We start from the raw sequence: 12,596 nt of genomic DNA, 5'->3' as shown, positions 1-12,596 counted from the left end.
GTAACTCTTTTGTTTATTCAGTTTGTTTCTTGTCACTGCTGTTGGTCAACCTGGACTACTTATCAAATAACTATACAATAGATTGGGGTAATTTAGTCATTTAACCATTTGTGAGTGTTTTGTTTTTACTTAGTACTGTTTAAAAACATTCGTTTCACACGTTTTTAACATAATTATTCAAGTAATTACTGATGAGACGGCCCCCTTAGTAAAATGGAGGTTTCTCCTTCTACAGTGTTCCTAAGATATCACGAGATATTTTATAGATAATTTCAGCCACATTTTCTTCAAGGTTCAAGCTTGATTAAATGATATTAAGCGTTGAAACTATAATAGGCTTGCATTAAAGTAATTACATTTGAATTCGGTACGTATTAATTTCAGACATTTTGACAGATACACACACACAATATATATATATATATATATATATATAATTTAAGGATATATAAGTTCAATTCGTATTTTTGTTCTTTCTTAGTTAGCACTCCCTAAGTTAAAGTTAACGATTTTGAAAAAAAATGCCCTTAGGCTCTCACAAAAGCTGAGATGAATTGCATTGAAAATGGTGGTCATTCATGTCAAAAAATATAATAAATAGATCCCAACAGTTTAAGGTAACGCAGTTTTGGTTATGTATGAAACATCTTAACAAAGAACAAATGATTTTTATTAAGTCTTTAAAAAAAGTAACATGTCATGGGAAACTTTGTTAGCGCAATAAGTTGATTTCCTGACACAATTTGTTACTTTTAGCAAAACGCTTAGGTTGACAGCACTTTTTATTTTAACTCATTTTCATGCATAAAAATACAAACAATTTTTAATCTTTTTAGGACTTACGATTTTTTAAAAGATACTCTTTTTTCGCATCCCCCACCACTACTCATTGATCCCTTTAAAAAAGACTCAATGGCATCTCCTAGTAACATAGCATTCAGAACATTGCCATCATCCCATAAGACAGTACCATGTTCACTTTCAAGTTGTCCGGGTGTTTCTTGGTTGACGATTTCTTTTGTACTCGACGATTGTTCTTGATCTTCAATTGGTTTTTGATCATCTGATATATTATTTTTTGGAATTTTCTTTGCCATTTCTCTTACCTCTTTCTTTCTCTCATCACTAAGACTCCGCTGATTTGTTCGTGACTTTATCCGTTTCCTGAAAATATCGGGAGTGCAAGGGGAAAATTCTGACTTTTGAATACTAGAAGAATCAACAGTTTCTGATCTTGTGTAACGTAAAGGGGTGCGTTTTGTAATACAGCCTAATACTTCCTCAGGCATGGGTTGAATTATGGAAATTAAATCTTCTCTCTTAAAAACAATGCCTTCTTCTTGACCTAATGTCTGACATGAAGCAGCTTCTTCAGATGAGACCTGCTGAGCAGTTTGTATTCCAGTTTGGGAATCGTTTGATCCTTCATCACTGCCAGATCGTTTTCGAAAAATATTAAGTTTAGTCTTCAAAAGTTTCGCTTCGTTAAATTTGACTTCTGTTTCATTTCCCTCAGAAGAAGACGTAGATAATTTTTTTAAACTTTTTAATAGCTCTCCTGATGATAAAGTTCTACTGAAAAACCTAGATGTTTTCCATGCTGCTTTAGGCTGCTTCGTCTTTGTTTGAGTAGTCTGAGTAACGTCCTCAGAATAATCCTTTCTGGTAGAAGTAAGAGAAGAAAAACCGCTTCCAATACCTAATCCAAGCCTAACTGAAGTTTCTCTTTTTTCTAGATGGTGTATCGCAGCATTAGATGATTCTTCGGTACTCTTTTCTCTCTTTTTAATGATGCTTGATTCTCTGTTCGCAATTTCTGAACGCCTAGTTTGCGAAGCCTCAGATGTATCTTGAAGTGTTGCAGTAGGAGAAATAGAGAGGTCAGACATTTTATACAACTATCATCTTAAAATTACTGTTTTCCACACAGATAATATTTTATCCAGACTTTATTGGGTTCAAAAAATATATATATATATTTTTTTTAGATTTTTTTTATTCTATGAGTATAAGCCCATTGTTTCGTATTATAAAGTTACACGAGTAACATATCACGATGATTCTTGTAGATATACTAAACAAATTGGACCTCGTCTTGCTGACTAGTTAATTCTGTCTGAGCTTGAAAGCATGTAATTCTATCCGGCTATACCATCATATTAGTTACACGTAGCATAAAAAGTATCGATGGTGTAAGATAGGCAATGGCATCTATTTCAGCTAACTCTGAAAAATAGAATTAGTTATTAACAGATTAGATAAATCAATAGCTTGTGAACAGTTATTTATTATCAAATAATTATTTAAAATATTTCAAAGATTTACAAAACCAGGTTACATTTACTAAACACAAAATCAACAGGTAAAGCTATTATGAATTTTTCAAAAAAATATTTGAAATTATTGAATACATAACAATGCAGTAAGAAAAGATTAACTATTTTAAAACACTCGTTGTTGCATTTTATATTAAGAATTTCTTATTGGATAACTTCATAAACTATGTACAGAAGTGAAAAGCGGTATAATTTATAATTATTTTGGACAAAAACATATCAGACAAAGGGAATATGCTTGAAAAAGTATCCTTTAAAATTTATAAACATGATCTGATTTCGTCTTTAAAACCAATTATTTGAATAGGGCTCCTTCTGTTAAAAGCGTTTTATCAGTACGGGCTTTAATAGTCCTTATAAGGATCGATTTCAAATGTAAAGAAATGTTCATTTTTTAGAAACCAGCTAAAGCTTTCGTTTAAGAAAACTAAAGGTAATTCTTCAGAAAGCTTTAAATGGTTTCCTGTAAAACCAAGATCAAAGGATAAATATTTCTAGAACGAATTCGGTTTTTAAGCGCAGAGAAGATATAACTCAGGAAATACGTTCCCCTTTTGTGGCATGGAGTAACGTCTATAGGAACATATGTTTTAAAACAAGTTTCTAATAAATAATCATTTTCATTAAAAATATCAGTTTTGGTTTACAGTGTTTTTACTTTTTTAAGTTGCAGCCATATTTGTGGGTATACTTAGTTAACTCGGTAATTTGCCATTGAAATATGCTTAAACTAAGTAGATTTGGCTTTATTCAAAAATATGCAGTTAGAACGATCTTAATGAATTTTTAAACAATACTAAAACACGCTATTCACTTCAGGAAGTGAGAAAAATAGAAAATGTCTAAAGTTTTAGTTAGTAAGATTGATTAATATCACAACCAACTTTGTATGATACTATTAATAACAAAAACTTTTACCATTCGCTACAAATCTGATGTGTAGTTTAATATTACTTTGACAATTGGACATTATATAATTGCCATTAAGTAACTATCACCGAACGACACTTATTGTCTTTAAAAACAAATAAAACAATTAAAATAAAATCGAATGTATAAAACAATTAACTTGAAAAGATAACAATAACACTAAAATGTGATAATATTACAATTCAAAATACACGTGAAACTTAAATCAAATTGAAAGGAAACATTAAAAGTAGATCTGCTAAACTTCCTGAACAATTGAAAAAAAACACTCCAATAGTCGTGTTTCCGACTCCAAATATCGACTTCTCCGCACTTATCAAGTTGCTCCGAGGACCTGATGTGACTCCAGATTCTGCAAGAATTTTGCCACACAAACTCCTTGTAAGTATGCTATTTCTGATCTGGCCTAATAATGTTTCACGTAAGGTTCAATAATGTATAAATAGAGAAGAGTGAATAATACTAACTGTACTAAAGAAATGGTAGATTTGATAACACTTATAGTGGAACTACTGAAGTACATCTTAGAAGAATTGTTAACGCAGTTATACAAATTATGACCAATAGATTTTCTAGTGTTAACTTAACTAATGATGTGTCTGTGTTTTTGAACATAATATATATATATATCTCTAGGTACCATGCCCATCTAGAGCATTGGTGAGCATGGTCTTCCACTGATCCCTGTCTCCCGTTTCTCTTATCATTTCTATAGTAGTAATTCGTAGTTCCTTGGCAATTATTGATAGCAGCATCTGTCTATGTCTTCCCTTACTTTTCTTTCCTGGGAGTTTTCCTGTCAAACTGATGTTTTAAATTTCTTCTTCTCTCATGACATGTCTTATAAAACTCCGTCGTCTCTTTGTTAAATTTCCCCACAACATTCGTTTTGTCTTGGTCTTATTTAGAGCGACTTCATGTTTGTTCCATGATATTTAAGCATTCGTTTTAGAAACTACATTTCTATTGCACTGATGTGTTTCTTCATTGCTGGTCATATTGGAACCATAAAGAAGAATTGGATAAATATGGCGCTGTAGAACTCTTACCCGTGTTTTAATTGTAATTAGTTTGTTGGTGAATATGGTCTTCTTTTTTTTTAAATGCTTCCTTTGCCATTCTTATTTGCCTTTTGATTTCGTGATCACATTTTCCGTCTGATAATATTCAGCTTCCCAGATATTTAAATTTATTGACCTGCTTGATTGTTTCATACCCATTGTTAATCTACGTTCTGGTATTTTCTTATTCTTAGTTATCACCATGCATTCAGTCTTCTTGCAGTTGATTGTCAGTCCTTTTATCATACTTTCCATTACAATTTTATTGGAGATGTTCTTCTAGACCTTCTTTCTTACCAGCAATAAGTACAGTATCATCGGCATATCTTAAGTTGTTTACATTTTTCCTTGACCCCATGAAGGTCTTGTATCTCTCAGAATATCATTTTGCTGTATAGGTTGAATAGATCTAGGGAGAAAACACACCCCTGTCTAACCCTTCGTTGTATCTCGGTATATTCTCTTATTTGATGTTCTATCCTCATGGCTGCTGTTTGTTCGCAATACAGGTTTCTGATTATTCGGAGGTCTTTCCCATCTATGTTTACATTTTGTAACATTTCAAAAAGTTGTTCATGTTGTGCCTTATCAAAAGCTTTTGCATTATAATTCCCTTGCCAACTGTTGCATTTAAGTCTCCCATTATAATACTGATTTTTTGAGATTTGCAAATGCTCTTTACTTTATCAAGATCTTCATAAAACTTATCGATTTCTTCTTCTGATTTTTCTAATGTAAGTGTATATACCTGAATTATAGAGATGTTGAGTTGAGAGGTGATTGAACATAATAGAAAGTCTTATTAATGAAAATCTAGACTTTCAAAGTGAAAAACTTAATGATTTAGAGTGTGGGTTGTTTCAAGAGAACCTTGAGAGTTTCGATATAAATGAATTGTTCAACAGTATATATAAATAAAGAAGTTATTTGATTTATATTCAGTTTTCTTTGTGTGAGTTCTTTATTCCACATGTAAACTTTCTTGAGTTGGTGGCTTGTGTGCTCTTCTCTCAACAGCACCACCCGAAATCGAAATAAATTCAATTGTAACGAATGTAAAGTCGAACCCACAAGCTCATTACAGGTGGCACAGTCAACAGGATATATTTAAGGCACACCAACAACAGGCTGTGAGGAACAAAAAAGAGACTAGAATAATATAAAATAAGTAGATGTAAGTAGTATAAGTAGACTTACGACATTGTAAGAAGTAAGTATAGATGGCTACCACTACTACGAGAAGACACAAAACTGAGAGCTGGTGCAGGCTTATAAGCTGACAGATGCAGATCAACTTGCTCTAGCTGGGCCATCTGGTGCTACACACTTAACGAATGCTATATCACTTTTCCAAGGTCAAATCCATAAAGAAGTAGAAAACTTTATAGATGCTATGAAAGAATCTGCTAGAATTTTGGGGTGGACTGACGCTCAAAAACCAAATACTTAGACTTAGAACAGCAGGAGAAGCAAAATGCTACACTGGGACTTATCTCGTAAGATAGTACAAGAGTATAGAAAGTGAGGGACACCCAACACAATACTAACACAAATCCACCATTTATTGCAGCATAATTAGAATATTTGGACACAAATTACAGGAATTAGAAAAAAGATTCCACAGAGCGTATATACATCCAAATGAATTAATGATACAAGATACTCTGAAGTCTGAATATGAGAGAGGTCTAATTAATAACATAACTAGGCGTAATGTAAATGAAGCAATCACACCTAATGCAGCTTTGGTAGACTCCATCGAAGTGGTTACTAGAGTAGAACTACGAGAAAAACTAATTTACTGACATCAGCATTTTGCTATAAGTACAGTAAGTAATAGTAGGAATGATAAAACAAGCTGGCAAAACAAAAACTAGATTAAGGCCAAGGTTTATAAAGTTTTAAGGTAAGACATATTGCAAAGAACTGTTATCAGAAAAATAATAAGCAGATAACTTCTTATAATTGTGGATTGAAAGGTCACATGGCAAGAAATTGCAGATGCCCATCAACATCTCCAAAAGATGGAACTTTCAGAGGAAGGTTCACGAGAAATAATAATAGAAGCTCAGTGATTGCTAAGGACTCAAGAAATGTAATTCCAGCCAGAATCACAGAACGAAATTAGAAGTGGTTTCATCAGTTTGGAATAAGAAATTGAGTGTTAATAGTGTCAATGAAGGGTATAGAATGTCGGTTGTTAGTTGATACAGGTGCTTAATCTGCTTTCCTAAGTGCAGACTTAGTAAATAAAAATCCGGCGTTATTAACTAATGATTGGAAAAAGTATCCAAAAGTGTATTAACATCTATAACACGATATTCTAGGCAAATATAGTGCTCAATTAAGAATAGGAAATTTAGAACTTGAACATTCATTTTACATCTGTAAGCAGATAGAGTTAGAGACAGATGGTATTTTAGGGCAAGATTTCTTACGAGGTTACGACACTGAAATATCTCTTACCAGAAGTAAGCTGCACAAAGAAACTGAGATCTTAAGTTTTGATGGAGTAGTACCTTCAGACTTACGTGCTAAAGCTAATAGTTAGACCCTGAATGCTAACATTAGCAAGGCTAAGGATCAACTGTCAATACACAAAAGCACCGATACTCCTAAATGCAGTATTGCACGACAGAGTCGGCGCGGTAAGAATACGAAGTGTTTAAACAGAAATCAAGTTAAAGAAGAAAATTAAAGAAAAGCCCTAAGTCTAGCAAAGAGTAGTAATAGTAATAGTAACAACAATTCCGAAAATGCTAAGAAGAGAGTAAGTGGAATTAAAGTAAGGCAAAGTAAGATTAAGAAACTAAAGCAGGGAAATAGTAAGTCAGAACCTTCAAATGACTCTACACTTATACATGATGTAAGCAACAGAGCATCCCAACAGGATAATCTGATATAAAGAGTACCTATAAAATTAGTTAAGGTAACAGAAGTGCCTGCCAGAAGTCAAATTATTATAAATGCTAAAGTAGAAGACTAAGCATAATTAAGAAGTATTAATTGAGCCTGTAGAAACAGAAGAAGTAAGGGTTTACATAGTTGCTTGTATCAATAAAGTTTCTGAGAGAGACACCATGTCAATTAAAGTATTAAACAAAAGTTAAGAAAAAGTAACACTCCCTAAGCACATCGTGGTAGGTAAAGCTAGCAGTAGAGCGAAAATAGCCATTGCATAACACAGAATGAAACCAGAAACAGGCATCACATAGTAAACTAGATTGGAACTTTATCTTAGCAGATGTAGAAAAGAAATATAAATAGAAGTTAATAAGGTTGCTAGATGAATATAGATATATATATTTGTAGGAGACGGTGATTCTAATGGATGTACAAATAAGGTTAAATATAAGATAATGTTAAGTGATAATAAACCTATAGCACAAAGACCCTATAGAGTGCCAGAGAAGCACAGGGGATAACTAAACGAATGTGTAAAGAAAATGCTTGAACAAGGTGTAATAGAAGATAGTAATAGTAGCCCGTATTCATCTCCAGTTGTATTAGTTCATAAAAAGAATGGCAATTTAAGGTTCCGTGTGGATTTTAGAAAGGTGAACGGTGTAACAGTCAAGGACATCTAATCATTACCTAATACTCAGGAGAGCCTTGATTGGTTAAGTAAAAGTAAGTATTTTTCGTCCATGGACTTACAAAGCAGGTATTGGCAAGTAGAGATTGAGCAAGAAGACAAAGCTGTCTTCAGGTAAGTGCCAGTTTGATAGAATGCCATTTGGCTTATGTAATGTTGCTTTAACATTTCAGCAACTAATTAAAGTTGTACTATCTGGTTTACAAGGTTCCAAATGCTTTTGTTACTTAGATGATGTCATAGCTTTTTCCGCAAGTTTTGAAGAATATTTAAAAAGATTAAGACATATCTTTGAGAGGTTTTACAAAAGAAATTTATAGCTAAACCTAGTAAATGCCAGTTCTATGAAAATAAGTGGAATATTTAGGTCATGTTGTAACTGCAGAAGTTGTAAAACCTGACACAAAGGAACTAGAAGTTTGTAAAAATTATCTGGCACAAAAAAACAGTGAAATATATTCGTGCATTTTTGAGATTCATAGGATTTTATAGAAGATGTATCCCACATTTCGCTAGTCTAGCAACACCCTTAAAGGAATTAAATAAGAAAGATGTAACATTTTGATGGACAGATAAAAGGCATTAAGCATTTAAAACGCTACACGACTCACAATTAAAGGCAAAATTTTTAACTGCCCACACTTTAGTAAGACATTCATTTTAAGTACAGATGCTTCGGGTTTTACTATAGGCTCAGTCTCGCTTGAATTAGACGAAAACGGAAAGGAACACCCTACAGCTTATCAGAGAAGACAGCTAGGAAAAGTTGAAAGGAATTATTCCATAATCGCACAAGAATGCTTAGCTGTATTGCATGATATTATTATCAGATTAACGTTAGTTGTATAGAAGAAGATTTATTATAATCACAGATCCTGCACCCTTGAGATGGATAATGACATTAAACGACCAATCGTCTAGATTAGCTAGGTGGTCATTGCTACTGTAAGACTTTGATTTCGAAGTTATACACAGCCCAGTTATAAAACATTTGAATGTAGACACCTTAAACAGAATTAAAACTGAAAATATAAAAGACAATGAAAAACAAGAAATTAATAATATTTCAGAATTACGATAAGATATTTGTAATAATTATGAGATATTCTGGGATTTAGACCATGTTTTTAGTGAACAGAAGAAAGATGAGATGGTAAATACCATCAAAATAAAGTATTACAGGGAGAAGATATAGAATACACGTTAGATAATAAAGTGATATGCAGAATAGTAGTAGATAAAGGACATATGGACAAGATATTACATATAGTTGTACCTTACAGCTTAAAGTATAAAGTTACGAAACTTATCATGATACTCCATTGGCATCCCTCTTAGCATTTGCAAAAACATACAGTAGAATCAGTAAATGCTTCTTTTGGATGAATATGAGAAAATACATTAAAATTATTGTGAGTCATGTTTAGAATGTCAAAAACGAAAACTAGTCCACACCTAAAGAATGCTCCTTTACAAAGGATATCTAGTTTAACAACACCTTTCCAGCTAGTGGCTATGGATATTTTTGGTCTATTGCTTACGTCTTATGCAGGAAGTAAATATGTTTTAGTCGTTGCTGACTGTTTACCTAGATTTACGGAAGTGATCTGTTTACCAGATCAGAAAGTAGAAACAATTGTTAAGGTATTTGTAAATCAAATTGTGGCTAGATATAGCATACTGCAATATATTTTAACAGATCGAGGTGCAAACTTCATTTCTAAGCTAATGAAAGAAATGTGTAACATATTAGGTACACAGAAAATCGAAGCCACTGCTTATAACCTAACTGCTAACGGTCTAGTAGAGAGATTTAACAAAACACTATTAGATATGATCTCTTGGTATTGTGAGCAAGATCATAAAACCTGGGATGAGCAAGTTCCTCTGTTACTATTAACTTATAGAAATGCTGAGAATGATTCTCCACACGAAAGTTCTTTTTTTCTATTACATGGTAGAGATGTAATGCTACCTATGCAATAAATATCAGATCCCAGAAAAATTAACTGTGTGATAGATGAAGACTACTAAGCTGAAATGATGAAGAGAATAGAAACTGCATTTGAAACTGCTAGTGAATACTTGACTAAAATTGATGAACATCGACAAAAGCATGTAAATAAGAAATCACAAACCAGTGAAATATACTTAGGTGACAAAGTATTACTATACACACCTAATGTTCTGAAAGGAAATACGAAAAAATAGCAAAACTATGGAGAGAACCATTTAGGGTCATTAAACAAACTAGCCCAGTTAATTTCAAAATTCAATAAATGTATGGCAAACGGAAACAACTAGCAACTGTTAATAGATTATAGGTAGTCAGAAATTCCCAACCATATCAGTATGAGCAATTAACAGACGAAACTGAAGTAAAGAAACAAGGTAAGAACTTACAAAAAGTCACTGAAGACACCAGTGAGGTTGAAATAACCCCGGATGATGATGACGAAGTCGCGGAGGTAGAACCTATACTAGAAGGAGAGGATGTTCTACTTGATGATGCAGTCGTAACTACTGAAGATATTCAAGCTAGCGACCCTTGTGATAAGAGTAGAACATCAATTCAAGGAAATGTACCAAGTACACCAGTAACAACACAAGCCGATAAAGTGACTTAAGGTTACAACCTACAGTCATGAGACCCAATAGCGGATCCACCAGAATTAACCCTTACACTCAGGACAAGGCGAGTAAGAATTCACCCCGGGTTATTATACATACACCTAAACCTGATGTAAAAATAATTAACAATGACCCAGATAAAATGAAGGCTAGTGTATTGAAAGCATTCAACAACATAATCGATTATCTGAAGAGATATGACTAGGATAAGTAAAATGACTAGGATTGTATATACTGTTGTATATAATTTATGTTTAATAATGCAATATAATATTATTATACACAATAGTAGTAGACATACTCATATGTAAACCAGGATCCTTGTGATACTGACGTTAAGAATTGTGACAGGACAAAATGTAAGTATAGTTCCAGTAGATAATATGGTTGGTATGGTATTTGTATAAGAATGTAATTTTATATTATCTGGAGATAAATGGATGATTGTTGAGAACATACCGTTTCCACAAGAAGAATTAGTAACATTCATTGGACGTTGATACTCGCGTTAGATTTCATTCGGAAGTGTAGAAAATATGACGTCATATCATATGACATATCAGGAATAGCTATCTTAAAACTGGTAAGAATATTACAGAAAGGACTAATTGAAAATTACAAGACACTAATTAATCAATATCACGATGGGATAGATGATCTATTACTAGAACTAAACGACATTAAAAACAGCGTTTATATATCCTATTGTAATCGACAGAAACGTGGTTTAATTAACGCGGGTGGAAGTATCCTAAAATGTTTATTTGGAGCTGCAACCACGAGCGATTCAACTGAATTAAATAAATGGTTGACCAGCAAAGAAAATTTTTCTGAAGAAATGATAAACTTAATAGGTGAATACGCAACTATTATGAATTCTTTGAATTAAACAATTGAATTCTATGATCATGAAATAAGAGAGGTATCTAGAGCACTAATGGATATCACTGACGCATTAATAGATGCTTGGGAAGAACAAACTGAAATTCATAAGGTAGAAGCTGAACTGCTCATCTTTAATGCAACGATTCAAAACAATTTACAACAATTAGCCTTTACTGTGGGAATTAGTAGAATAGAGTTAGCTAAATTAGTAGAAGCATTGTATGTAGCTGGAGATAGAAAGTTAAGATTTTACTTTCTACCCCCTAGTAGACTAGAAAGAGTACTAGACGAGACTGAAAGAAGATTGCCCTCATATTTACAGTTTATAATCCCTACACATAGTGAAAAGATCTACATGTATTATACATGGGCTAATGTAAAAACAGCTGCAGTAAGAGATACACTGCAAATGTTTATAGAGATCCCCTTGAAGGTAACAGACAGAATGTTTAAACTATATCGAGTAATACCATTACCAGTAGCCTTAAATAATTCGCTAGCATTAACTATAGAAAGTGAAAAACCATACATATAGCTGTTTCTAATGATCAATAAACATATCTAGAACAAGCAGAGGAAGATATATTAAAGTGAATAGAGGGACCCATTAGAGTATGCAATCTTAATTCTGAAATATATTAAGTACCCATAGTAACGTGTAACTATGTGATATTTGCAGGTATCAAAAATAAAATAACCGAACTATGTGAGAAAAGAGTGAATATTTCTGTACTATTTTACTTCTTTAAAACTAAAATGGTCCCCCGCTGGGACAGCGGTTAGTCTACGGATTTACAAAGCTAAAATAAGGGGTTAGATTCCCCTCAGTGGACACAGCAGAAATCCCGATGTGACTTTGCTATAATAAAAATACACAAAACTAAAATGTCAGGTACGTGGCTATTTAACGTTAGAAGTGAACTAACTTTATCGGCAGTATGCCCAATATCTAATGTGCATCAATTCGATTATCAGACTGAAGTAATTAAATCAAGGGATAGTGGATATTTAAAATTAGTTAGGAATTGTTCAGCACATGGGCAAGGAATAACTTTACCCTCCAGTTTTATGAGTAAAAATAAGTATACGCTGCACAAGTAAACTTAAAGATTCCTGATGTACAAGAATTATTAACTGAAAAAGAATCACAATTAATCA

At 32.9% G+C, this 12,596-nt stretch overlaps 1 protein-coding gene across 2 annotated transcripts in view; it reads right to left on the bottom strand.

The window, feature by feature from the left end:
- Nucleotides 1-791: 791 nt before the first annotated feature.
- The window catches only part of LOC106460241, a 28,309-nt gene continuing 16,504 nt past the window's right edge, over nt 792-12,596 (bottom strand). For both annotated transcript variants that reach the window (XM_013919924.2, XM_022386908.1), the window contains exon 2: nt 792-2,226. In XM_013919924.2, coding sequence (XP_013775378.1) covers nt 840-1,889 — 1,050 coding nt within the window. In that variant the 5' untranslated portion in view covers nt 1,890-2,226 and the 3' untranslated portion in view covers nt 792-839. The remainder of the gene's footprint in view (nt 2,227-12,596) is intronic.

This window comes from Limulus polyphemus, unplaced genomic scaffold, assembly GCF_000517525.1.
Source record: "Limulus polyphemus unplaced genomic scaffold, Limulus_polyphemus-2.1.2 Scaffold734, whole genome shotgun sequence".
Taxonomy (NCBI): domain Eukaryota; kingdom Metazoa; phylum Arthropoda; class Merostomata; order Xiphosura; family Limulidae; genus Limulus; species Limulus polyphemus.
Note: the sequence above shows the minus strand (reverse complement) of the source record. Positions and strands in the feature narration are given on the sequence as shown.